Source organism: Morchella sextelata, assembly GCF_020137385.1.
Source record: "Morchella sextelata strain SCLS chromosome Unknown scls_19, whole genome shotgun sequence".
In the NCBI taxonomy this organism is placed as follows: domain Eukaryota; kingdom Fungi; phylum Ascomycota; class Pezizomycetes; order Pezizales; family Morchellaceae; genus Morchella; species Morchella sextelata.
In genome coordinates, this window is record NW_025408634.1 from 644,380 (window position 1) to 671,148 (window position 26,769).

The following is a 26,769-nucleotide window of genomic DNA, read 5'->3' on the forward strand; positions in this document are numbered from 1 at the left end:
CATAACAACGGCACTACATGTACTAGTACCATAGGAAACTAAGTCAAATACTTCACAAAAATGTCAGGATATATATATGTACATCGTATACGTACTTTCGTAGCAGCGAGGTCACCGCGGTTCTTAGTAGTGCTGTTAATATACAGTACTAAAAAAGGGGGTGGGATCACTATAGTAGCACTATTTATACCGTATTGTTTCTAATGTCGATTTATGACAGCATATTTTGAAATAAATATTGCAAAGAATACCAATTAGTGTCTTCCGGTACAGAAGATTAGGACTAGTGCTGCTTGTTTTCATTAGATTGGGTCTTAAGCTTGCGAACAGGTACTCACATGTATTAACATCACAATTGCTCACCATATATCATCATGCATATGGTCATCATCATTATCATCATTATAATCGTTAATTGAGTGGATCACCTTTCCTCATTTACAGAAAGTACATATAGTCAGTTATGCCTAGATCGGGAAAATCTGTTTTTAAAAGTATTTCCTAGTTCTGGAAAGCCCATCATCAGAGGGTGAACACCCAGGTATCTATTGATAGATTGATATCTGCGCTGGTGATGTTCATATTATTTGAGAGCTTCAAACTTAGAATGCGCGCGGAATTAGGGTTAGGTAATGAATTAAAGTTTTAAGCATTTCCCTGTACCCCACAGTTCTGCTGGAGTGCTGCTGTAGTGAACAAAGTTCGGTATTACCACTAACCCAGTATACTCTAGCTCTGGAACCCCTTTTTCCGTATTATATATGTAAAGATTAGTTACAATTACCTTATATATGTACTGCATGACATTGTAGTATATATCCCTTAAGCTGTCGCGAAAATGCTGACCCACCAAAAGAAAAGCAAATTTGGTGTGGCTTTACTAACAGATCCCGTTATCTCTCATCAAATAATAGATCTCTCATACAAAATCTAATTCCTCTGTTATAGCCGGGGGGGTCAGCATCGACAGCTTAAGGCATAGCTCAGATTGCAAAACTTTATGTTCTCATGGCAGGTATATGGGACGTAAACCCTTGCAACCCTATAGAAATTCTGAAAGTCATATAGCTAGTACATGTATGTTTCGGATGCTTTGGGCATTAATCTGGGAAGAAAGGGCGGCCGGGGGACGGGGTGCGCGTGCTGCTATTTTTCCTAAACCCTGGGGTCGGGAGTGAGCATGCAGAGGTTTAAGTCTGGTAAGCTCGATTGTCATTTGATATTTGAATACCAGCTGAGTTCGATCGATCTAGATACGTCCAGAATAATTACGGGAATATACCTATTCGAAGATATTCTGTACGTATACTAGATCTGTCTAATTGCAATAGAAGTGTTTACATAAGTAAACAGTTAACGTAGGGGTGTGCTTCAATCTACATAAACACTTATGTATACATGTACTACATGTATATAAAGAAGCTACATGTACTCCCTACCACGGGAGGGGTAAGCTTATAATTAAGTACATGTAAGTTGTAAAGTTAACGTCAGCTGCATGGCTGATAAGCTATGGGGTCCCAACTCTCAAATATTCTATCGTGAGAGAATATAATGATAGGGGAAGTACATTGTACTTTTAGGTACATGTAGTTGTCGTTCGTGCAGCTGACAACAGGAATATTGTGTTCACCAAACTGTTTATTGACGCTGACGTTTGGGGTCTATAAATCTTGACCCGTTTTGTTAAAGTTGATGCAGGGTACTCTCGGCTACCCTTTTGGCCCTATTGCGGCTCTTTTAGCTAGCTCGGCACCGCGGGCGTTCTTACCATTCCATTTAAGATCAACCCACACTCAATGTCGGGTTTCCCTTCTGAGGTCTGCTCACCCGAGTCCCCTCCTATACTGATACTTACTTTATTTCCGACGTCTTTGAACTCCAGAAATTCTCATCCATATTCTCTATTCAACCCTTTCAGACTCCAAAGCTCACCGTTTTAATTTAAAAGTTTCCAGCAACGATGGGTTCATCAAAACTAAACGGTGGTGTAATGGTGGTGGGTTCTGATCAGCTTGGTGTGGGGGGAGATGTGAGTGCTATTTCAGGAGACTGAAACTCAACGCATTTGGTGGGATTGGAGTTAATAGTCCATGTTAGAATGCCCCTGAGAATGACAGCACCGACCCCTTATGCGAAGGCGCTCCCATGAATCCGAGATCAAGGATTCACCGCTCGTCGACCGTCTCTCAACTTCCATCTTTCATGGTTTCGGCGCCTGGAAAGGTCATTGTATATGGTGAACATGCTGTAGTTCACGGCAAGGTTCGTTCTAATTTATCTATCTCTTTACATCACTCATCAACTAAGCATGAGCTCGGTCTGACAATGATATTCTAGGCAGCAATTGCTGCTGCCCTCTCTCTTCGATGTTATCTACTGGTCACACCCCTACCGAAGACTGCTCATAAATTGACTCTTCGGTTCCCGGACATTGGTCTTGATCATTCTTGGGACATTGAGTTGTTGCCATGGGATACGTTTTCTGCGCCCGGAAAAAAGAAATACTACTTCGATACTGTTGAACGACTGGATAACCAGCTAATGAACGAGATAAAACCATTGGTCGCCGATATTCCTGGGAAGGTGCTTCAAGCATCTGCCACGGCCTTTTTATATTTATATCTAATGCTTGGTTCTAAGCATGCCCCGGCATCAATATATACCTTAAAGTCTACAATTCCCATCGGGGCAGGGCTTGGAAGTAGTGCGAGTATATCTGTTTGCCTGAGTACAGCCCTGCAGCTTCAGATGGGAACATTGACAACACCCTTCAACGGAATGATGTCAAATGAAACACAATTGCAACTTAAGAGAATCAACAATTGGGCGTTTGTAGGGGAAATGTGTATTCATGGAAACCCCAGTGGGGTTGACAACACAGTAGCCACTGGAGGGAAGGCGGTGCTCTTCAAACGAACGGATTATAGTCTGCCTCCACAGGTAACCCATATGAGCAAGTCAGTAATATTCCATGTATCTGGGGGTTTCTAACGTATGCTAACTATGGTGCCTAGCTTCCCTGAACTTCCACTTCTGTTAGTCAATACAAAGCAGCCTCGGCGGACTTCTGAACAGGTTGCCAACGTCCACAGCCTTCTTTCTGCTCATCCCGAGATCACAAACTCACTTCTTGATGCAATTGACCGAATTACTCTTGATGCACATAGAATTATCTCTAATCCCGAGTTCTCTGCTCAACCCGGAAGTCTGGACCTTGTTCGGCTTGGTGAACTGATCCGCATAAACCATGGTCTTCTCGTATCGTTGGGAGTTTCGCACCCAAAACTGGAGCGAATAAGAGAGTTAATTGACTACACAGGCATCGGGTGGACTAAGTTAACTGGTGCTGGAGGAGGAGGTTGTTCTATTACCCTTCTGAAACAAAATGTTAGACAGAGCGTTCTAGATGATCTAGATACAAAACTAAGTAACGAAGGTTTCGAAAAATATAAAACTACGCTAGGGGGCGATGGTGTTGGTGTCTTGTGGCCTGCCGTACTCAGGACAGACAAAGAGGTTGAGATTACACAGGACATGTTCTTAGCCGCAGATGGAATGGAGGGAGTGGAGGACCTAGTAGGCGTTGGAGCCATTGGGAAGGGGAACCAAGGCTGGAGATTTTGGAGAGAGTGGATTCCAGAGGAGACTGAGTTTACCTTGCATTAATGATTGAAGTGCAAATTGTTAACTCTGGGACCATAATCTTCATATATCTCTCTCTTAATTTGATGGCTAGATATCCCTTTCTTATAACTTTTTTCTCTTTTCTCACGAGTATGGAATATGAGGTAATCTATCCCCGACTGATATTTTTGAACATACATGTATGTAATCTTTCACATGAACCTGTTGTAAAACCCGTATTAAGTGGAGATAAAACGGAGGATTCCGGGTAAACCATCGCACGGTAGCTTCAGACTTACAGTATTGCAGCACTAGTGCCATATCGCTGCAGCATTCGAAGACAACAGAACCAAACAAAACGGAACGAAAAAAAAAAAAAAAAACCGACAAATGCTACGTGCCAACCTTTATCCCGTGACCGCCGAATCTCATAATTATAGCCAGATGTTCTCACCCACGATCAAGACATCAGCCTTCGTTATAGCACATTACAGTAGATTCCAACAGCTGCTGCCCATGGATTAATCAACATCTGCGCTTTTCTTCGAAAGTTAAACTCTGCTGTCGGCGACTTTTATAATTTAACAATTATTAAATAATACCCACAACTGAAAATGGTACTTGGTTATTCTGAAGAAAGTGACCCCAAGATTCCTCCTGAACGCTAACTCTATGGAGATATTTCAGTTATGACAATGGAAGACATCCCGTGGATATTTTTGAAGGTTTGTAGGCGTTCAAATGTGATTTGTAGACCCCCCAGGGGGTGTCTACAGCTTTACTCACCTGGCAGTTTGCTTACGACCCCGACACTTCAAATGACCAAAACAATACCTGAAAATTCCAAAAAAAAAATAAAATTTGGCAGTTCACTAATAGTCATTAAAGATATAGATATCATGTTTACAATTGCAAGCTTTAGAGCTTCCCGGCTTTGTTCAAGAAAGCCCTATGTGCTGATCTGGGTCCGGTTTTGCAGAATTTGATGTGGTGACCGGTTGCTATGCAAAATCTGTAATTTGAACGCCTTCAGAATATCCATGGGATGTCTTCCAGTATGAATAAACATTTTGATCGCCAGGTGGATAAAGATATAACTGCGAATAAATACATGTATATATACACATACATGGACCACCCAAGAATGAATCGGTACATACATGTACATATTGAGGAACACATGTATCCGTTGTAAAGATACATGCACATCCATTATTGACCTGGGCCACCTCATACATGTATCTCCCAGTGTCCATATTCCGAGGCCCGTATTAATAATAACGTCAAAGTGGACTCATTCAAAACTCTTGTTTGAGGAGAATAAACTGACTCCCAGAAAAGTCGGTTATTTGTCACACACACCTCGAGTCCTCCATGATTGCAACCAGTTCAAACAGGTAAAGACTCGCAAGGATGCAGCCAATAAGAAGTTGTTCAAGTGTTCGACTGTGCAACATCAATAACTACAGTAACTACATGTAGGTATGTACTCTCTAGGGACTTGGTCAGTGCGCCCGAGCTAGCTCCACACCAAAAGACCTTTCTTTGTTGCTACACCTCTTTTTAACCCGACCCCACTGCACTCGGTATACAAAAATCCTCTTTGCGAGAGATTCTGTAACCAACCTTCTAGTCCACTATTTGCAAGATGTCGTTCTATTCCGGGGATCCTGAATGGGAGGATGTTGTACCCCTCCCACAGGATGACGGCGTTCATCCTCTCGCCCAAATAGCATATACCGAGGAATATGCTGAGGCCATGGCTTATCTTCGCGCTGTGATGGCCAAGGACGAAGTCAGCGAAAGGGTGCTCAAAGTTACGGAAGACGTTATTGAAATGAACCCCGCGCACTACACAGTGTGGTAATGATCTTTGACCCTATGATGTATAGCCTCGGGAACTGCCACTAATTTTGCTTTTGTTTCAAAGGCTTTACAGAGCAAAAACCTTGTTTGCCTTGGGGGGGGACTTGCGTAAGGAACAAGTATTCCTCAATGAGATGGCTTTAAAACACCAAAAGAACTATCAAATTTGGCACCACCGTCAGTTGATCATGGAAAAGATTGGCGACGTGACTGGCGAGGCAGAGTTTACGGCATCTATGTTTGAGAAGGATTCAAAAAACTACCACGTTTGGTCTTATAGGTTGTGCTAATCTTATCATCTATTCCGAGCAATGGAGCTGGGAAATCTCCGGCTGACAAACGCGCGGGTAGACAATGGCTTGTACGACGATTTGATCTATGGGAGAGTCCTAGTGAAATCGAATACATCGATATCTTACTAAAGAAGGATATCAGAAACAACTCAGCATGGAACCATCGATTCTTTGTGGTTTTCGGTAGAGATCAAGACGTCCCTAAAGAAATTGTTGACCGTGAAATAAGGTGATACCTTCCCACTGTTCAGCTATATCTACATCCTTGCTGATATTAGTTCACGGAATAGCATTTGCGAAGATGCTATCTTCATTGCTCCCCAAAATCCGAGTCCCTGGAATTATTTGCGCGGGTTAGTTGACCAAATGTCCCGTGAGAAGTTTATATTCTAATTTATGATGTCTTTAGGGCCTTAAAAAAAGCAAATCTTTCACTCTCAACAATTGAGGAGACGTGCCTTCACTATGCTCCGCTGGATAACCCCGACAAAATAAAATCATCACATGCCTTGGACATTCTGGCTGATATCTATGTGGAGAAGGCGGAAAAGGAACAGGCGGTGATGGCCCTGGATCTTTTGGCGAAGAAGTATGACCCCATCAGAGCCAATTATTGGAATTACCGAGCTGGGCTCATAAGGGGGATATAAACGAGATTGATCACTATTCGTATACTGGTCTTAAAGGAAAGCGGATATATTCAATTTTCTTTTCTTTTCCCGCCAGGCCTCTACTTTGATAGGTGAGCGGCGAAACCTCAGAAGATTATGATGTTAAGTACTTTGACACTTAATGCTGCTTCTAATTTGCTCACTACTATTATTATCATTCAGTGCAAGAAAGAAATGTGTAAAATTTAAAATCAATCAGAAATCAGAAAAGCAATCCATCCACCTGACAACAGGAATCTAAGAAGTATGAGAGCTAGGGACGTCTCTATCGTTGACTTCCCCCACAATTGCCTTCGATCCATACATTTCACGATATGCGGCAAGCATGTCTACGGAAATATTACTACCTGGATTATAATTAGTCTCACAAGAAAATCATGGTTGTAGGGAATTTGGTGAGTGAACTGCTACTCACCGCCGCAGACAACGAGAACAACCTTGTTATCTGGTTGAAGATCGGGAACAACTTTTCCAAGAAGACCGTAATAGATAGCAGCCGCGGAAACCCCGCATGCGGCTTCCACTGCTACCCTCTCGTCGTCCATCAACCTGCAGCAGCCCATCGCGGCTTGGGCATCGCTCAAGACCACCGACTTAACATTGGGCCTCTGTCCAAGTTCATATGTCTTTGCAGCAACCCTTCGAGCACCAAGAGAAGTTGCGATGGAGGTCACTGCGGGTAGGGTTACATGGTAACCAGCCTGTAGAGCTGCATTAAGAGAAGCTGCACCTTCCGTCTCAACAGCTAGAATTGGTACATCGGGGGATCCATGGCCCATAAGACCTAACTGGATGCCACAGAACAACCCGCCACCACCAACAGATGCAATTATTGCGTCCGGAGATCCTCCAAGATCATCAATAATCTCATCAATTAAGGTGGCATTTCCTTCCCAAATATCTGGATGGTCAAAAGGAGCGCAATAAACACCTTGATCGTCCATTTCTAGGAGACCTTGAATGTAATCGTCCGCTTCCTTCCAACTGGCGCCATGAGAGATGACTTCGCCACCTGCGACGCGAATTTTAGCTTTCATGAGCTCTGTGGTGGTTTCGGGAACCACCACGGTCGCTTCATGACCCAACAGTCTAGCAGCTGTCACAGCAGCGAGTCCTAATAATCCAGATAAATCATATTAACGATCGAACAGGCTCATGGCAACAGAGAAACTGCACATACCTGCATTCCCACCACTTGAGCTGTAGAATCTTATTGGTCCTGGCCTTGACTGAACAGCTTTAAGGCATAGGTTTCCCACTCCACTTTAGAAAATTAGCAACGCTCAACTAGCCTCAAATTCCCGGAGAATGAACATGAATAGTGATCTTACCGGGATTTAAACGATCCAGACGGTTGGAACATATCCATCTTCATAAACACTCTGCTTCACAGAAAATTAGCTCGACAAAGAAACTACTAGATTCGGTACATACCATCCTGCTGCCTTGGAGAGAGCGTTGCTCTCTAATAAAGGTGTTCGTATCCACGGTAGCTTCTTGTGCCGCAGCTGAGTAGAAGGGTTTGAGTCTGAAGTGACCATTTTTATGTTTTAAGTAGCGAGATATGGTAATGGAAAATGGATAAAGAGTTAAATCTTTAAGAATTGGTGAGATTTTATATCTAATATTTTATTTAGGCTGTGTGTGGATTCTTGGAGGATTACTATACAGTGCAAGGAGGCCAAACCCGGTAATGGAATCCCATGTACAACGAGTTCATCATACGTAACTTTCCGGTGGTAACCGGCCGTCCGCTTATCGTGAACGGACCCTAGGTTCTAAAATAGCCAGCGAACGAATCTCATACTCTACTATTGACATCGTCGCATAGAGGTACCATAATTAATCTTGGAGCCCACATGATGTTCGAGCGTCTGCTGTACTTTCTGTGATTTCGTAGTCTAGACGCAGTTACCTGTGAGCATGGCGTAAAGTAGCCAATTTTGAATATATATATAGTGAATCAGTTCCAACTTTCAAGCAACGCTAATGCTATGTAGTCCTGGTTCTCATGTTTATGTAGAGTATGTAGATGATAAAAAGAAAACACTGTAAAAGATTCGAAATTTAAAAGTATATTGGCACGTGTTTAATCATCGGATCAAAGACCAATCATTTACATATGGAGAAGGCTTAGGAGAAGGTCACAACGCCGTAGTGACAGTTAGAGAATTTGAATGGACAAGGAGAGTTGGGGGGAGTTCGGCAGTAAGAACCTATAGGCCGCCGTGTAAGTACATGAGGAACAAAGGGGGTTATCAGATGATTTACCTCTAGTCCAGCAAGATAATCAACCGAGTCCTTCTCACTTTTGCATGTGCCAGATTGGGGCGAGGGCAAAGTAGTAAAGACGACAGCTGTATCATGAGAATGTTTCCGTATAAGTTCGTTCAAAATAAGATGTTGTGCCCTCGAGGGCAAATCATTGAAGGATAAAGGGTTGAGAAACGTTGGGGGTGCTTGTACCCTATTACCACGTGTATCCGTAAACATAATACTAGGGCCAACACCCTCCTCCACCGCCACTTCAGTATCCGGAACTGGTTGACAGGAAAAGATTGGAGTGGAACTACGATGTGGCAGCTCAGGCCTAGTGAGCGAAGGAATAGGCGTTGTAGACGATTCTCCTGTCGAGCCAATAGCTAAACCCGCTTCTTTACGTGGTTGCGCTTCCTTAGTCGATGTGGACTTAAGTGCAGAGGCTCTGAGCGCTGCTTGTCGCAGACTTTGCTTCCTGTAAGTAGTACCAAATCCCAAAGGATCGCCAGTGCTGGCACGTCGAACTTTGATGATAGGAGGATGTTCCTCGTCAGTTGAGTACTCATCGGCGTCGTTTTCACTTGCAGCGCTTTTGATGCTCTCATCTTCGCTAGAAAGGGTGTCGCTTTCACCGTCACTTGAAAGCTCAGAAGTAGATTCATTTTCGAGAGCATCTGGATTGAGGCGGTGAGTCCTCATATTCAGAGACAGAGGCATTCCTAGTCTAGTCAGGCCAAAGATAGAATGCCGCTTGCGGGATTTTTTGATGAGCTTATTTATCCCCCCGAACATTGTGCGGCTGTCATATCGTCTCTGTTGTTGAAAGCTGCTGCTTGGCCATTGGTCTCCACTTACAAGTTGCGCTACATCGGCGAGATGGTCAGGAGCATCACGAGATGACGCTCGGCCCCTGCGCTTTTGCAACTCTTTCCACCATTGTTCGTTCCCAAGTACGATCTCCACATTATCGTCTTCATTTTCACATCCTTTCACAATTGCCTCGTAGGAGCTCAGCTTGCCGTCTGCAAGCCACATAACCAGGACCTCGGCATGAATGCGCAGATTTTCCAGTAGCTTCTTAACTCGAGCCCTTTCCTCATGAACGTCACTTTCATACTCAACAAATACTGCTACTCGAACTTTGTAGGTCTTTTTCCACGCTGGAACAGTATTTAAAATGCAACCCTAGAGAAGAATGAGATATAGAAGTGGTTGGGGCATTTGTACAAATGCTTTCATAGACAAGTATTAAGGGACTTACCAGTTGGAGTATAAGAGTATAAGTATCGAAGTTTGTTGTTAGGATATTACCGGCGCCAGGAGTGCCATTTTCGATTTCAGCAGACATTTCTATTGGTATGTTAGTAATATCTAGGGGCCGAAAGGCTGATTGAGATCTTACGAATTGGCCAGAGATCAATATACTTTTTGTCATGGTCTTTACCCTTTGTAGGGAGTTCCAAGTTCTCAAATCCCTTCGCAACGGCCACATTTATCTGTAGAGAGAGAAGCAAATCCTCCAAGATATTGACGTAACTGGTAACACTGACGGCGGTTTCATTCCGCATGGTATCCGTTGGGAGCTGGTCTAATATATGAGTTGTAACCCTACCAGACTGGGTGTTGTGAGGTGTAGGTTGATGTGTTGGGTTTGTATTCCTTGACTTTGACGTACACGGAATATCTACCAGAGGTTTTGAGTTGCGGTATTCATCTAGATTATAAAACCCTAAGACTGCAATATTTGGGCGCATGCCTCCTAAGCCAGCCGAGAGCACAATATTCCTTGCACCCCATTCTATAGTAGGGGCAATGGATATTTGGGGGAACGCTTTGACTTTGCTGAAATCGATATACTTCATCCAGGCGGCTTGTTGCCGTTTAACCTCTGGAAATGAGTCTTGAAAATCCGGAGTGACAACGATGTGTCCAAGGATGTATAAAGATCCCTTTTTCATAGCTGCAAGAAAACAAGTAAGTCTCAGTTTCTTTCTTAGTTTCACTTAAAAGAAGTGATTGTAATACCGTTGCAAAACTGAATCAATTTCCAAGATCTCCGGGGGTCATTTACAAATAACAGGATCTAAAGTTGCTTCATAAGAGGATGTCCTTGGGAAATCACAGATTATGTAAATTGAATATACCTGAGGTCTCCAAAACTTCACATGTTCCTGTTTCAGTCTCAACAAGTACTTTCTGACTTGATGATAGATCAAACTCTGAGAAACGTCTCCCCAACTCTTAGGTGGCGTAGTGTAGTGAATAACTAAGAATAGGGTGACCAAGACGCCAAGACAGCCTCCAGCGTAAAGTTTGTCAACCTGCTCGAATGGTTAAATTGATATATCCAAGAATGGCGATGATACATACAAATATCATAGTTGCACCACTGACAACTGCTCCGACCGCAGCTGTCCACCAGGTGAAATATTTGAAACTCGGCCTGAAATTCGGTGCACTTCCGACTTTTAGCAGGAAGCAGGCCAAATTTGTGACTAGAAATGTCATAAGATACGTCATAGTCACAAAATTGGCGATCTGGTTAATATCGCATAGCAGAGTTAATTGAGAGAGAAGAAAGGTCAGTATAATCGCATATGTTGGCTCATCGTTTGACTTGGTTCCCTGGCCAAATAAAGATACACCAGGAAGTATCCCATCACGGGCTAACGCTTGTAATGACTTTGCGGAACCGATTACTCCCATCAGAGCTGAGAAGAATGAAGATGCAAGTTCCCCACCAAGAATGAGATGTTTCGACATGTTAACCTATGCAATAAGTAATTAGTTGGTTATATACTTGTATTTGGTGAGATCGGCAGCATACATCCTGGATTATGTTGAGGTTTTTATATAGGCTCTCGCGTCTAATAGTGGCCCCCATAGAGAGAATCACCAATGTATAGGCCACAAATGTCAACATCAAACCATGCAAAGTACCTCTTGGTATCGATTTACTGGGATTCTTAAGGTCGCCGGACATGCTTGCACCGGCGAAGATTCCAGCAGTGGCTGGAAAGAGAATACCAAACAAATCTTGCCAGTTCTCTCTACAACTTGTTAGAATGCTATAAAGAGCATAATAACGACTACTTACCTTCCTGATATCTGACTCCCAGCGGCTCCTTTCGTGAACCTTGGCCGGAGGTTTTCCATAAATGTATCCATTGACAGACCGGTATAGAGAACGTCATGGCTGATATCTTGAAATGGCTTGACCAAAAGAGCTGATACGGGGATAGAAAATGTTGCAAAAAGGAGGATGGCGAGAAGAAAGTTTGATGCACGGGCAAAAATGGCAGAGCCAAGAAGGCAAATTATTGTGCAAAAAACCAAGACTGCAGTAGCATAGAGATATCGATACCACTGTTCTCACACCATTACCCATCAGTAATAAGGAAACCTCATCTTAGGGACCGTTCAGCAATAGGCCAAAACAGAGTTTATGGCTGTGAGAAATCCGTTTCTTTTGGTTAGATTTTCACTCTTCGAAACTCCGTTCCGCCCCGCTGCCAAACGGACCCTAAGACCACCCATATCCTCAGAAGAGGTAGATGTGTGGATTTAGGTGGGGGAACCGACGAATGTGTCTGGAAAAATCTGTGGACCACTGCCAATCTTGTCTCCAAAATTATTCATCAAACAGTCAATCATGCCAACAGCATTCATGCCTGTGTTGAATACGAAACCTAAATAAAATACTAGGCCTATACTTCCTCCGAACTCTGGCCCTAAGGAGCGTGAGATGAGATAATACGCGCCACCGCCACGAACTGTACCATTTGAAGAGATGGCGGATATTGACAGTGTAGTAATCAAGTTGATAAGGTAACTATTTACGCCGCGTAAGTCAGCATGTGAAGCGTGATGATTTGGACTGGCCAAAAACAAAAATCGTTCTGTAAGAGTTATAAGACGCCAAGTATTACGATACAGTGCTTCACTCCGGTTTTTTTATTGAATGGCCTAAGTTCATCATTGTCTGGTGAGATTATTTCCATTACCTGACTAAAAGCATACCTTGATTACGAAGGCTTTGTTAGGTAGGGTTTTTTGACATTTCAGGTGAATACCGGTTCATACCAAACATTCCAAGTATTCCTCCTTGTCCCAGGACGAACCCGAATCTCAGGAACATGAGAATGGATAGAACATTTAATGTGGTTGGAACAAAAACCTAGCAATCCATTATCAACGAAATGTCTAGTCCACAGGAGCTCTATGGCTACCTACTCCGCTAAATGTACCCAATTTCTTGACTTTTCCCACATGGATCTTCTCCTCATCGGCTATGGTGATTCCCCGGACCATTTTAGGAACATTGTCATTCGTCTTTCCCACACCAAGCCATAGCTTAGCTGTAGATGGTAAATTCGACTCTTCGTCATTAGGAGGAGCGTTCCGGCGAGTAAGTTGGGAGGTGAAATCCTCGCTGGTCCGGGAGACGAACTTCGACCTTCTAATCGACATGAAGCGAATATAGATGGACTGCGAAAGTAATGACGAAAGTAAACTTAAATAGAAAGTAGCAAACGCTTCAAATCGACTGGAAAAGCATCAGCGGAGGGAGCTTGTAACGGGTATAGTGTTGACGAGTGACTTTCAGAAGCGGGAGGGGCAGGTTCAGTATCGAGTATCGAGTATGCGCGGTACGAACCGAAGATCAAACCCGGGATAAGTGAATCTTGGCATACGTTATTTGAACACCTAAAGCCAACCCCGGCAATTGAGGACAAGCGGTAATTGCGGGCGCTATCTGGTGCCTTAACCGCAAAGGGACCGTTGCTGGGTTACCTCACTGGTAGGGGGTCCTTCACATGTAGATGTAGGTAGGCGACCGCCACTATCCTAGGAGAACTGGCTTGGCATATTGGACTGCATAAATGATGCATAGACTGCTAATATGGCGGCGGATACCTATAACTAGAGGATTATACTTTGACAACCACCACCCTTTCGTAATGTTCTAAGACTGTAATAATAATCTGCTGCTTATACTCTACAATGTGAGAGAACTCGAATAATTTTAATGCTTGTTTGAAAGTGGTATTAATTTTCAAAACGCTTGAGTTTGTATGTAGAGGCTAGAAATTGTCGAACATAATATTGATGACAAATACCACTGCTAACTGGAAAGGGATATACTAAATGGAAAAATTATGATCCGCCCCGCTTCCATTTACTCTTGTCCGGGATGTGCCTATGATTTTTTTATACACGGTTTGTAAATTCTTTTGTCCCGTAATCCAAACCCTGTTCATATGTATCAATTATTCTCATACAATACGGGGAGATTTACGAATAGAAATATTAGAAACAGAGATCAGCACAGTAGGAACTGTTTCCATGAGACTGTTTGCAGAACACTGGCAAAATCTTTCTATCAAATTTAACTCACAATGGAACTTGGTGTAGAATATAAATAAATGATTGAGAGATTCAAAGTGATTTTATATTTGTATCTTCTGATCTTGAAAATCATGTTGATGGTATTATATAATTCTTATGCAGTACTCACCTTTTAAAAAGTCTTATTGATTACTATAACAGAGTCTATTTACTTGTCTGATAAATGGGTACATATAGATCAGTTAGATGCTTAGGATTATTATTAAATGCTAATTGTTTGAAGATATACAAGTGTAATGGGGGTCACTTCTAAGAGAAATGTAACTGTTTGTGAGGGATGCGTACGAGATCACAAGAGTACACTATGCAGAGCTCAGAGTTCGGCTAACAGCTACAAAGGTAGAAGTCTCTAAGTGTAACGGCAGCTATGTATTTCGGCTAGGTGATGAACTGGGATGAGGGAAGGAGGTATCGTGTAGTGGAATTAGGATTTGTAATGGGGATTTCTGTTATGTTCTTTGGGTTTCTGTTATGCGAAGGTATTAGTCATCATTGGATTATGGATGGATATATAAGGGGGCGTTGTCTTCTGCTTTTGTCTGTTTTCCTTCTTCTCTTTCTTCCTTACGCAACCTCTGTATTTATTCCACGAATACTACTCTTTGTCTGTACTACGTCATAGGGCTCCAACCGGTTTATCATACCAGGTAGAGCCACCCATAGTCTATAGTTAAAGTATACCTTTACGTCTACGTCCACGTCTACGTCACTACCGAGGTTGTATTCCTTGGCACCACAGTCTATTGCCTATAGCCCCCGTGATACTAAGGTCTCTTCAATCAACGTCGAGTATGAATCTCTATAACGTGGGTCTATGAACGATGGACTATAGTGCCAAGGAATACAACCGAGGTGAGGACGTAGTAGAAGACGTTCGTGACTATGAACTATGGGATGGTTCAATCCTGATCAGAGATCCAAGATGAGCCCTATGACGTAGCGTAGAACAAAAGTAATATTCGTGAAATATGTAACGGAGCCATCTCAACTGTTTGGTGTATGAGTACACACAGGGCCCGGTTACATGCTGAGAGTTATTGTTAGAAGCCAGTTGCACGGTGATATGCAAGTACCGGCAGTGTGGTTAGCTACCAGCTGTTAGAGTAACTACATTCCGGGCGCTAGGAAGGGGATCTATTCATGGGAGCAATGACTGACGAGTCTATGCCTCGCCAGTGACTAGAAGACTGGCCAGAGTGAAGCTCTGATTGCCCAGTGATCCTCTATATCCTCTAAGCATTATAAGTCCGCCGAAGGGTAGGGACTATGCTAGGGAAGTCTACAATAAGTGAAACCTCTACAGTAATGATTAAGCTTATACCTGAGCCGCAGCTCATTTATGCAGGCCCTCGGTTGTGTGGCAACCAAGGCTGCAGGTGTTACAAAGGCTTTGACTAAGGGTGGTTGCCTTGGGTAATCAGAAACACCTGCTGACGCTTAGAGAAAAGCGGGGTAGCGGTGGTATTGTTTCCGGCACCGAGGAAAGGCTACGCCGGAACTTAGTAAAAGGAGTTAGGAGCAGAGAATAGAGGCCTTCGGAGTATAAGTACTCAAGTTCATTCTCGCCCTTCAGTCCTGTTCTCTCCAGTCTTCATTAGAAAGAAAAACCAAGTTCTTATCGGTAGCAGAGCCCTTAAAGATTATTGAGTTCTAGCGATAGTATCTTTGAATAACCTGCAACCTGATTGTCTATCTTGCACGGCCGTCTCTATTCTATCCGATTCTATTTCTCTTAGAAAGGACCCCCGTTACAGAATAAATACAGAAGAAGAAGAAGAAGAAACTTATATTGCTTTGAAGTACAAGACTTATCGCACGCCGACCCAACCGCCTAAACACAAACCGAACAAAAGAACGAAAGAAAAGAAAACAACAAACGCAAACAAACAACAAGAACAAAAGCGAACACGAACGAACACAAACAAGAGTAAGGAGATTCCAGAACGACACTCAACCAGAAACAACCCAACGACAAGGAGAAATAAGATATCTCAGCGAACTCGGGCGCTGGATCTATCAAAACAAAATAAACCAAAATTAAAAGGTAAAAGGAATCCACCCTTCCTAATCCCGTCCCTAATCATTTCCTTCCATCCCCTCTTCTAGGTCTTCCTCCGCTTCCGCCGGCTCGTACCACTTCGAGAGTTGAGAATCTTTCGCAAATTGTAAGATGAGGTCCGTTTTCAAGTTTGTAAACATCCAGTTTTCCCAGGTCATCGCTCCGGGGATCTTTTCTATCAGAGGGGCGCGGGTTCGAGCCCACGCTGGGCATTCCATAAGTATGTGTTTCGCTGAATTTTCCATCCCACACTGGCATGGTTCGGGGTCTGTATATACCGCGTGTTTATCGATTCGGGTAGTTTGGCACCGGATTCGAAAAACTTTTTTCGCTTCCGTTAGGGTGAGTCTCGCAATCTTGGAAGGGGGGCGGAATTCCCCCCGGTGATGGTAGTCCGGTATTGGTTGTGTATTCCATTCTTCCAACAGGTGGTCGCGTAGTAATTTGTTTTGATTCCACTTGTCTCTCGCATTTCCAGGGGTTTGATATGGGAGTAGGAGGGAGGCGATTCGGTGTAGGCCTGTCCCTTTGATGTTTGCTTCTCTGTATGGGAGGAGCTCGATCAGGGATTCATTGTTGGGGTGGGTTGCCTCAGTGCAGAGTATTCTGGTTCCGTACTTTCTTGAGCGATACGTTAGGAGGTGTTCTAGGGGGGGTAGTCCTGCTTCTCGGAGGAGTTTAGCTCTCTTGGTCCATCGAGGTAGGCCCGTGATGATCCGGGCCGCTTCGTTGTATAGTGGTTCGAGCGATCTAATGATGTGGTCTGCGCCAGTCCACCAAGCCTCAGATCCGTAGAGCAGGCTTGGAAGGAAGCCTTGTGTTATTAGGTGATGAACTGTCTTGACTGTTATCCCTGGCAGGCGGGCGGTGTTTCGGATTTGGTGGAGGGCTTTTAGGCCTTTTGCGATTGCTGCTTCTATATGGGGCCGGAAGGAGAGGGTCGGGTCTATCCAGACCCCAACGTATTTCAGCCTCTCCTTGGGGTATATATCGATGTTGTTAACTTTGACTGGGAGTCGTGGTTGTTGTGTGGATGATGTGGTGGGCCGGAAGAAGATCAGATCGGATTTATCCGGGTCATATTTAATTTGGAGTGGCTCGGCTTTAATTAGTCTTTCTCTCATTCGTTCCTCCATTCTCTTGATTGTAAAGCCTGGTGTTTTGGATATTTGCACCAGCGCATCGTCGTCAATGTAAGTTGTATCCATCTCTTTTGGGCTGCTAGTTGGGTCCAGAATTACTCCGGCATAGATCATGAATAGTACCGGAGACATGGGGCTACCTTGCGGCACTCCAGAATCATAGGGCTGTGGTTCCTCTAGCTCGTGGTTGAATTGGAACTGTAGTTTTCTGCCGGTGTTGAATTCCTTGCACCATTCTGTCAGATAGGTGGGGAATTTTTGTTGGTGCATAATTTCCGCGAGGAGTAGGTGATCTACACAATTGAATGCTCCTTGGATATCGTTGGTTAGGATCGCTGGTCTATCTCGCCGGGCGATTCCGGTGCTGTTTTTCAGTAGTAGGTTTTGTTGTATTGGTGTCAAGGTTCTCAGGAGGGCGTCGATTGCCGAGATGGTTGGTCTTCCTCCGAATTGGTTTGCTGAGAGTGTGCCTAGGATTTCTCCAGCGGTGCAGAGTCTTTGGGCCACTATCTTCTCCAGGGTTTTACTGAAACATTGTAGAAGGGAAATGGGTCGGTTGTAACGGCAGCTACGTATTTCGGCTAGGTGATGAACTGGGATGAGGGAAGGAGGTATCGTGTAGTGGAATTAGGATTTGTAATGGGGATTTCTGTTATGTTCTTTGGGTTTCTGTTACGTGAAGGTATTAGTCATCGTTGGATTATGGATGGATATATAAGGGGGTGTTGTCTCGTGCTTTTGTCTGTTTTCCTTCTTCTCTTTCTTCCTTACGCAACCTCTGTATTTATCCCACGAATATTATTCTTTGTCCGCACTACGTCATAGGGCTCCAACCGGTTTATCATACCAGGTAGAGCCACCCCATAGTCCATAGCCAAAGTATAGCTTTACGTCTACGTCCACGTCTACGTTACTGCCTAGGTTGTATTCCTTGGCACCACAGTCTATTGCCTATAGTCCCCGTGATACGTAGGTTGCGTCCTCTATCGCCAACCAATACAACACCATAGTCTACAATGTCGGAACATGTCCATGTCGATTATCAACAACTCAACGATAACCTCCAAAGATTTTTTGAAGCGCATCCACAGGTCAATCACGTTGTCGGAGCTGAAGCCTATGCACTTCTTCAACAGTGTCAAAACGGTCTTACTCAATATGCAACAGATTTACAAGAGGTAGAGGCGGAAGCTGATAGGGCAAGAAAAATGTTTGAACGAGATCTTACTGCTGCTCGAGCTCAACGAACTGCTGTTGAAGTTGTGGCCCCTGATGAGGAACCCATTGGAAACAACGCTCCACCTGTACCTCCAGCACCACCAGTCACAGGTACCACCTATCGGTCGGAGAAACTCCCAGACCCCGACGTGTTCAGAGGGGATCGTGATCGAGAAAGGTTACACTTATTCAAACAACAAATGAAAATTAAGTTACTAGGAAACATCGATCGCTATCCCACACTACAGTCTAAACTATCATACGCGTTCAGCAGATTGGAAGGCGCTGCTGCCAATCAGTTCTTACAGTATATGGGAGAAGAAGGTATTGCCTTACCCTCTATGACACGGTTTTATGAGATTCTGGATACAGCTTTCGGAGACCCCGATCGAATGCGTACAGCTAGAAGGAATCTTCGGAATATCAGACAACGCACTCGAACCTTTGCCGATTATTTCGCTGAGTTTCAACGGTATGCTGCTGAGTCGGGTATGGACGAAGTCTCTCGGATTGAGGCTTTGATGGAAGGAATTAATGGGGAACTGGACGAATCGATGATACACCATGAGACTCCTGCAACGGTAGATGGTTGTGCAACACTCTTGCAATGGTTGGATAACCGACGACGGGCGGCGGAAGCTAAGCGAGGTAGTAAAAAACCTTGGATTACTACTGCGACCCCGGCTCCGCGTCCCCCACCAACAAATCCTGTTCCTGCTCCCCGTCCTGCTGCCCCTGCTGCCAACCCACCTGCCACTGAGAATCACCCCTCGTTCCGTCCTGGAGGTGATGTACCCATGGATCTATCTGGAGGACGACGTCGCCCTACCCCTGCCGAAAGAAACGCCCGCTTAGTTGAGGGCCGATGTTTCTATTGCGGAGGTGTTGGACATATGGTTAGGGATTGCCCCCAAGCGAGGGCAACTGGAAATCAACCAAGGAGACCTGTGATGAGAGGAGCGGCGTTGACAGTGGAAGAAAATGGCGGAAGCGATAACGAGTCGGCAAAAGATTTGTCCCTGCACTAAGTGGCTTAGCCCAGGGACCATTTAAGGATTTTTCTAGGATGTGTATTTCTGGTTTTTCGGTATCAGAGGAGGAAATGGATGGAAATCAACTTGTAGTAACTTGTTCGATTTCACAGAATAAAAATTCGTTTATACCTACCTACACCCTTATTGATACCGGAGCATCAGGATATGCTTTTATTGATGAATCTTTTGCACGCCACAATAATCTTACAATGACCCCCCTCAAAATACCTCGCCATGTAGACGTTATAGATGGAAGGCCTATCAAGTCAGGAAAAATCACCCATATTGTCGATGTCTCACTAGACATTCATGGTCATCGGGAAGTTGCGCCATGTTTTGTAACGAAGCTAGGACATTACCCGATTGTGATGGGGATACCTTGGATGCGACGACATGATGTTACGATTCGACCGAAAGAAAATCTACTTGTTTTTGACTCTCGAAACTGTTGTCAACACTGTTCGTTCAGTGGAACTGCAGTTATTGTTCATGGTATCTCGATTCCCTTACCGGAACACCATACAGTCATCGTTTCAGCAATTGAAAAATCCACTGTCGATATTGAATCATTAGTACCGAAAAAATTTCATCACCGTCTCCATATGTTCAAAGAATACGATGCTTCAATTCTCCCACCACATCGACCATCCCATGACATCGAGATAGTATTGGAGGAAGGCAAACAACCACCATATGGACCTATATATGGATTATCTCAAATTGAGTTAAAAGCATTACGAGAATATCTTGATGAAAATTTACCCAAAGGATTTATTCGAGCCAGTGAATCACCAGCGGGAGCACCCATACTGTTTGTAAAGAAAAGCGATGGAACCCTTCGACTCTGTGTTGACTATCGAGGCCTAAATGCGATTACAATCAAAAATCGATATCCATTACCATTGTTGAAAGAAACTCTGGCTAAGTTGTCAAGAGCACAGTACTATACTAAGTTGGATTTACGATGGGGATATAATCAAATCAGGATAGCGGAGGGAGACGAATGGAAAACAGCATTCCGGACTCGATATGGACATTTCGAATATACAGTAATGCCGTTTGGATTAGCTAATGCCCCTGCTACATTTCAACATTGGATCAATGATATTCTACGTCCCTACCTCGATCAATTCGTAACAGCATACTTAGACGGTATCCTTATCTATTCCGAGACCCTATCAGAACATAAAGAACATATTCAGAAGGTTCTAAAGGTACTTGATGAAAATCATGTTCACCTTAAACCTGAAAAATATGAATTTATGGTTCAGGAAACAAAATATCTTGGTTTAATCCTTACTCCGAATGGGAATAGAATGGATCCAAAGAAAGTTATCGATGTTTTGGAATGGACTACACCGACAAACCTTCGTGATGTTCAAGTATTCCTAGGATTTGCAAATTTCTACCGACGGTTTATTTTGGGATATTCGAAAATTGTTGCTCCGCTTACAGCCTTGACAAAGAAAAACGTTAAATTTGAATGGACGGATGAAAGGGAGGAAGCATTTCAGACTTTGAAAAAGATGTTTACAACGGCACCGATACTAGCTCACTTCAATCCAGATCGAAAAATTGTGATAGAAACCGATGCATCCGACTATGTTTCAGCAGGAATCCTATCTCAACGTGACAACGAAGGAATCCTACATCCAGTTGCTTTCTTTTCCAAGAAACACTCTCCCGCAGAATGTAACTACGAAATCTATGACAAAGAACTTTTAGCAATTATACGATGTTTTGAAGAATGGCGACATCATCTGGAGGGAGCTCAATTTCCAATTGAAGTTCTTAGCGACCATCGGAATCTTGAGTATTTTATGACAACAAAATTGTTAAATCGTCGACAAGCCCGTTGGTCCGAATTTCTTTCACGCTTCGATTTCGTTATACAATTTCGGCCAGGAAAACAAGGAACAAAACCAGATGCATTGACTAGGAGGTCAGGTGACCTACCTAAAGAGGGGGATGAACTGTTAACGCATCAGAGTCAAGTGATTCTGAAGCGAAAAAATTTGGATACCAAGCTAAGTTTGTTCGCGGGTTCTTTTTCAAATGAATCCGCTGAAGAAATGTCCACTGTAGAGGAGTTATTTTCAAAAGCTTACCAAGTGGATAGTTTCCCAAACAAGGTCCTCAATATGCTTCGGAATGGCATACGTCACTCAAACAAAATCTCACTTGCCGAATGTATGGAAGATAACAACGGTCGGCTGCTTTATCGAGGCATGCTATATGTACCAGACGACGATGACCTTCGACTAAGGCTTCTAAAAGAATACCATGACAAACCATCTGCAGGACATCCGGGTAGAGCGAAGACTCTGGAGCTCCTAAGTCGAGAATATTACTGGCCACAGATGCGGAAGTTTGTCGATCAGTATATTAGGAATTGCAATGTGTGCACCCGTAGCAAGGCATCACACAATGCACCTTATGGAGTACTTCGCCCCATGCCAATTCCCGATGGACCCTGGACAGATGTCTCGATGGACTTTGTGACTGATCTTCCTGAGAGTGATGGGTATAATGCGATTTTGGTCGTGGTGGATAGACTAACCAAAATGCGACATCTGATACCAACGACAAAGGAGGCGGATTCACAGGAAGTAGCAAGGCTATATATTGGTAACGTCTGGAAGCTACATGGATTACCCGACACCATGGTATCCGATCGAGGAACACAGTTCGTCGCGGAATTCTGGAGGTCCCTTTGTGATCGATTGGAAATCTCGCCAAAGTTCTCTACTGCATTCCACCCCCAAACAGATGGAAAGACAGAAAGAATCAATGCCATAATGGAACAATACCTCCGAAGCTATGTTTCCTATCAACAAGATGACTGGGTCCGATGGCTACCGATGGCTGAATTTGCAACCAACAACCACGTTTCCGAAACAACAAAAGTTTCCCCCTTTTATGCTAATTCGGGAAGGAATCCTAGGATAACATTTGGGCCTTTGGAACATGGTCGAACGACGGCGGAGGATCAAGCGAACTGTATTGCAAGGGAAATGAAGGATGTGGTGGACTTCCTAAGAGAAGAAATGTTCCGGGCGCAAAGGATACAAGAAGAATCAGCCAATAGGAATCGAACTCCAGCTCCTCGATATTATTTAGGAGACAAGGTTTTTCTATCGACCCGTCATATTCTAACAAAGCGACCGTCTAAGAAATTCGACTGGAAACGTATTGGGCCTTATAGCGTTAAACGAATCGTTAATCCCTATGCTTACGAGTTGGAACTTCCCCGGTCGATGAAAATTCATCCAGTATTTCATGTTTCGTTATTGTCACCTGAAGCGAATGATCCTTTACCAGGACAACAACGATTACCACCACCTCCGGTTGAAATCGAAGGGGAGGAAGAATGGGAAGTCGAAGATATTTTGGATTCGAGGAAACGAAGAGGAAGATTTGAATATTTGGTACGATATATGGGATATGACGAAGCCTCCTGGCAACCGCTATCGGACCTTGAGCATTCACCTGAAATCATTAGACGATTCCATGAGCGTTATCCAGAGAAGCCTAAGCCTACCAGGAGGTAGGCTTTAGAGGGGGGCGTGGTCTGTAACGGCAGCTACGTATTTCGGCTAGGTGATGAACTGGGATGAGGGAAGGAGGTATCGTGTAGTGGAATTAGGATTTGTAATGGGGATTTCTGTTATGTTCTTTGGGTTTCTGTTACGTGAAGGTATTAGTCATCGTTGGATTATGGATGGATATATAAGGGGGTGTTGTCTCGTGCTTTTGTCTGTTTTCCTTCTTCTCTTTCTTCCTTACGCAACCTCTGTATTTATCCCACGAATATTATTCTTTGTCCGCACTACGTCATAGGGCTCCAACCGGTTTATCATACCAGGTAGAGCCACCCCATAGTCCATAGCCAAAGTATAGCTTTACGTCTACGTCCACGTCTACGTTACTGCCTAGGTTGTATTCCTTGGCACCACAGTCTATTGCCTATAGTCCCCGTGATATCGGTAGGCTTTTGCTTCATGATAATTTGCTTTACCGGGTTTCGGGATCGGGATACACTTAGCTATTTTCCATTCCGCTGGGTGTACACCGTGCCGGAGCATAGCGGAGAACATGTCTTGGATTAGAGTTGTGTTTGCTTTGACTATTGCTTTAATAAAGGTATAAGGGATGCCATCCGGGCCGGTCGCCGAGTGCGCTGGACAGGAGTCGATTGCTTTATTAAGTTCTTCGGGGGTGACTGTGTCGAAGGTGTTGCTAAGGTCAAAAGAGGGGGGTCTAATGTTCAAGGGGGGATGGTCGGGGGACGTCCGTTTTGAGGGGAAAAGTTGGGCTCTTAGAGCTTGACACTTCCCCGCAAACGTTTCTTCACCTTGTATGGTTGGTATGATTGTGTCTCGTCTCCTTCCTACGCTTAGGATTCTCCAGACTTCATTACCTTTCGCCTCGTTCATCGTCTTTTCCCGCTGGTCCGCTTTTGCTTTCCGGATCATGACTGTCCATTCTCTGCACGCCTTCCGGTGTTCCTCCACATGATTGGGTTTCCTTGTATTCCTCGCCTTCCTTTCTGCTGCGTTTACCCTTGCCTTCATTTGTTTCATCTCATCTGACCACCAGGAGTTGGCTCTTACCCCCTCCTTCGAGAGTGGTGTTACTATGCTGACTGTTGACCTGACCAGTTCTAGGAAGAAATCAACGGTTTGTTCCGTATGTTCCTTAGTTTCCCATGCCTCTGCAGGGATGGAAATGTTTGACATGTGGTTTTCCAATAGCTTCCAGTCTGTTTGTCGCCACATTCGTCTTGGTACAAAAGGTGGTTTTTCCAGGTGTAAGTGGACGGAGGTTCTCCCGTGGTCTGAGCCCGCTCCGTAGGGTTCAGTGCTCCATCGTAGGTTGTGGTCAAGTGTTGGGCCTTTAACAAAAGCAAGGTCGATGGTTGTGGGCCTTTTACCTCTGTCTATGGGGAAGTGCGTGAAGACGCCGGGTTCGTTTAGGAGGGTCAGTTTCTGTCGGGTTATCCATCGTTTTAGCCGTGCACCATTGACGCGGTCTGCTCGAATGTTGTTTCTGTATTCATGTGAGTTTACTCCGTACCACATTTGATGGTGGCAGTTGAAGTCTCCCATTACTAGACAATTATCGAGGGTTTGGATTGTACTTGCTATCTGAGCGAAGGGGCCACTTCGGCCTGGGGAGTATATATTTAGGATTTGGGTTTTCTTGTTCTGGATTTCTACCGTAATCGATACTATGAAATTATCGTGTGTGTAGTGGTGCTTTGGTTTGAGGTTGGCATGTTTGCGGACGTATGTTGCACATTTTGTATTGGTGTTGCTGGCCGTGAAAATATAAAAGAGATTTGATTCTGGTGGGTATCCCTCTGCTGAGGTCCATGGTTCTTGTAATAATAGGAAATAAATACTAGAGTCTGTTTCCGCTTCTTCTACCGCCGCCTTGGTAATAAGTTCGCTCCGTGCACAATTGAGTTGGTGTGCGAGCGCGGTGGTTCGAGGCCTAAGCATTATTTGTCATGTGTTGGTCGTCTTCAGGAACGGGTGTGGCTCCGACTGGGGCGGTGGCTGGTACTTGAACTATCGGAAGCAACTCTTGGACGGGTGCGGCCGGTGGGTCTTGAGCGGGTGGAGCGTTTTCCTTTCCTTTGTTGAGGAATCGGCGTTTGACTCTTTCGGGGCATGCTGGATCGGAGGCCTTATGGATTCCTTTACAGTTCAGACATCTGATTGGGGTGTGGGTGCATCTATATCCTCCCTGGCATTGATTGCATGGGTGGAAGCTGGTGAGGTGATCTCCGGCACAATGACCGCATCTCCCATTGTTTTTGCATTTCTCCTGGCGGTGACCGTATTCGAGGCACTTCGCGCACTGGGTGTCTGGGAAGGTTGGGAGGAAGGCCTCGATGTGGCAGCTTCGGTTAAAGAGGGATAGGGACTTAACTCCTAGTGTTTCCATTGTAACTTGTCCTGGGAGCGCGATGACCATTGATGAGTGGGTTTTCTCCATTCGAGTCTCTGCTCTGGAGATCCAGCGGGGAACCTGGGCAAGTTGGAAGTTCTCTCCATAGTTGCTTCTAATTTCGGATGCTACCAGTTGTCCTGCCTCGACGCCTTCTCCGACCGTTGTGGGGATTCCGTGAATAAGGAACTTTGACCATTTGGAGTTTGCCCGGATGATGGCGACTGGTACTTGTAGGGTGAGGAGAGCCTCCTCAATTTCTTTGGCGTATTCCATTGCCTTTGTTGCTGGGGTGACAAACTTTGTTTCTAGGATAAAATTATCCTTGGGTGTTCTCCTTGCTGAAATGAAGTGGCAGGATTCGTCCTGAATTCTTGCATTGACTAGGGTCCTGATCTCGGAGGGATTGACGTCAGATGGAGCAGTGGTTTCAACAATGATTTCTCTGTTGATTTTGGTATATTCTGGCTTGAAGAGAGGGTCCGCTTTTGGCTTTGCGGACTTCTTTCTTCTTTCAACAACCTGAAATTTTTCTTGAGCAGGACCGGGTGCCGAGGCCACGGTGGCCCAGGTGCCTGCTTTCCATCCACGGGGTGGGGCTTGTTGGGGAGGTGCGGGTGGGGGGGCCTGAGGGCCTGCCTGAGGCGCTGCTTGGGGAATTATTTGAGGGACCGCTGGAGGGGGCATTCTCTGTCCCTGCGGTTGTTGTTTTCGCTGTTGTTGCTGTTGTTGCTGTTGTTGGTTTTGTTGTGGTTGTTGCGGTTGCTGCGGTTGTGGTTGTTTGTTGAGGAGAAGATGGATCGCCGAGTGCATACTGGTGATCATAGTTGTCTGCGCCTCGATTTGGTGCCTCAGTGTATCCACTGTTCTCCGGAGTGTGGTCGTTTGCTCTTCGAGGATTTCAATCCTGTCGGTGGGTGGGCAGATTCGGCTGGTGGCATGTCTAATGGCCCAGGTAATATAGTTCAGGTCCGTCTGGGTGTGAGTGTCCTGGGGAACAATGCTTGGGTAGAGGTAGTCAATTCTCGGTTGGTATGGGTCGTTGTAGTCCGATTCTGTTGCAAAGGTCGAGGAGAATTCTTGTTCCTGAGCTCCGGATGGGGTTGGATCGGGAACCGGAGTATTCCTGTTCTGCGGAGGGGCTGTCCCTTGCTGGGAAGACTGGGTGAAAAAGGACTGGAGCGAGGCTTGTTGCGACATAATTGAATGTCCAGTTCTTCTGGCGGCGTAGAGTGA

The 26,769-nt window shown here is 44.6% G+C and overlaps 6 protein-coding genes across 6 annotated transcripts; 4 read left to right on the forward strand and 2 right to left on the reverse strand.

Annotated features, from left to right (window-relative positions):
* Positions 1-1,963: 1,963 nt before the first annotated feature.
* On the forward strand, positions 1,964-3,669 carry H6S33_005068 (uncharacterized protein; the record flags this gene model as incomplete). Its single annotated transcript, XM_044836414.1, has 5 exons — positions 1,964-2,032; positions 2,101-2,265; positions 2,341-2,586; positions 2,644-2,960; positions 3,018-3,669. The coding sequence occupies 5 exons, from the start codon at positions 1,964-1,966 to the stop codon at positions 3,667-3,669; spliced, it is 1,449 nt and encodes a 482-aa protein (XP_044690281.1).
* A 1,606-nt stretch (positions 3,670-5,275) lies between these two features.
* Positions 5,276-6,436, forward strand: H6S33_005069 (uncharacterized protein; the record flags this gene model as incomplete). The annotated part of the gene is made up of 5 exons (XM_044836415.1): positions 5,276-5,490; positions 5,558-5,773; positions 5,845-6,015; positions 6,077-6,139; positions 6,196-6,436. 5 exons carry the CDS (start codon positions 5,276-5,278, stop codon positions 6,434-6,436), a joined length of 906 nt encoding a protein of 301 aa, XP_044690282.1.
* Positions 6,437-6,694: 258 nt separating this feature from the next.
* H6S33_005070 (uncharacterized protein) lies at positions 6,695-7,998 on the reverse strand (the record flags this gene model as incomplete). The annotated part of the gene is made up of 5 exons (XM_044836416.1): positions 6,695-6,804; positions 6,873-7,571; positions 7,638-7,720; positions 7,789-7,842; positions 7,892-7,998. The coding sequence occupies 5 exons, from the start codon at positions 7,996-7,998 to the stop codon at positions 6,695-6,697; spliced, it is 1,053 nt and encodes a 350-aa protein (XP_044690283.1).
* Positions 7,999-8,601: 603 nt separating this feature from the next.
* On the reverse strand, positions 8,602-11,884 carry H6S33_005071 (uncharacterized protein; the record flags this gene model as incomplete). The annotated part of the gene is made up of 8 exons (XM_044836417.1): positions 8,602-8,673; positions 8,729-9,901; positions 9,978-10,066; positions 10,119-10,676; positions 10,935-11,037; positions 11,087-11,485; positions 11,544-11,766; positions 11,814-11,884. 8 exons carry the CDS (start codon positions 11,882-11,884, stop codon positions 8,602-8,604), a joined length of 2,688 nt encoding a protein of 895 aa, XP_044690284.1.
* A 6,458-nt stretch (positions 11,885-18,342) lies between these two features.
* H6S33_005072 (uncharacterized protein) lies at positions 18,343-19,572 on the forward strand (the record flags this gene model as incomplete). The annotated part of the gene is made up of 1 exon (XM_044836418.1): positions 18,343-19,572. One exon carries the CDS (start codon positions 18,343-18,345, stop codon positions 19,570-19,572), a length of 1,230 nt encoding a protein of 409 aa, XP_044690285.1.
* Positions 19,573-19,646: 74 nt separating this feature from the next.
* H6S33_005073 (uncharacterized protein) lies at positions 19,647-23,129 on the forward strand (the record flags this gene model as incomplete). The annotated part of the gene is made up of 1 exon (XM_044836419.1): positions 19,647-23,129. One exon carries the CDS (start codon positions 19,647-19,649, stop codon positions 23,127-23,129), a length of 3,483 nt encoding a protein of 1,160 aa, XP_044690286.1.
* Between the last annotated feature and the right edge of the window lie 3,640 nt (positions 23,130-26,769).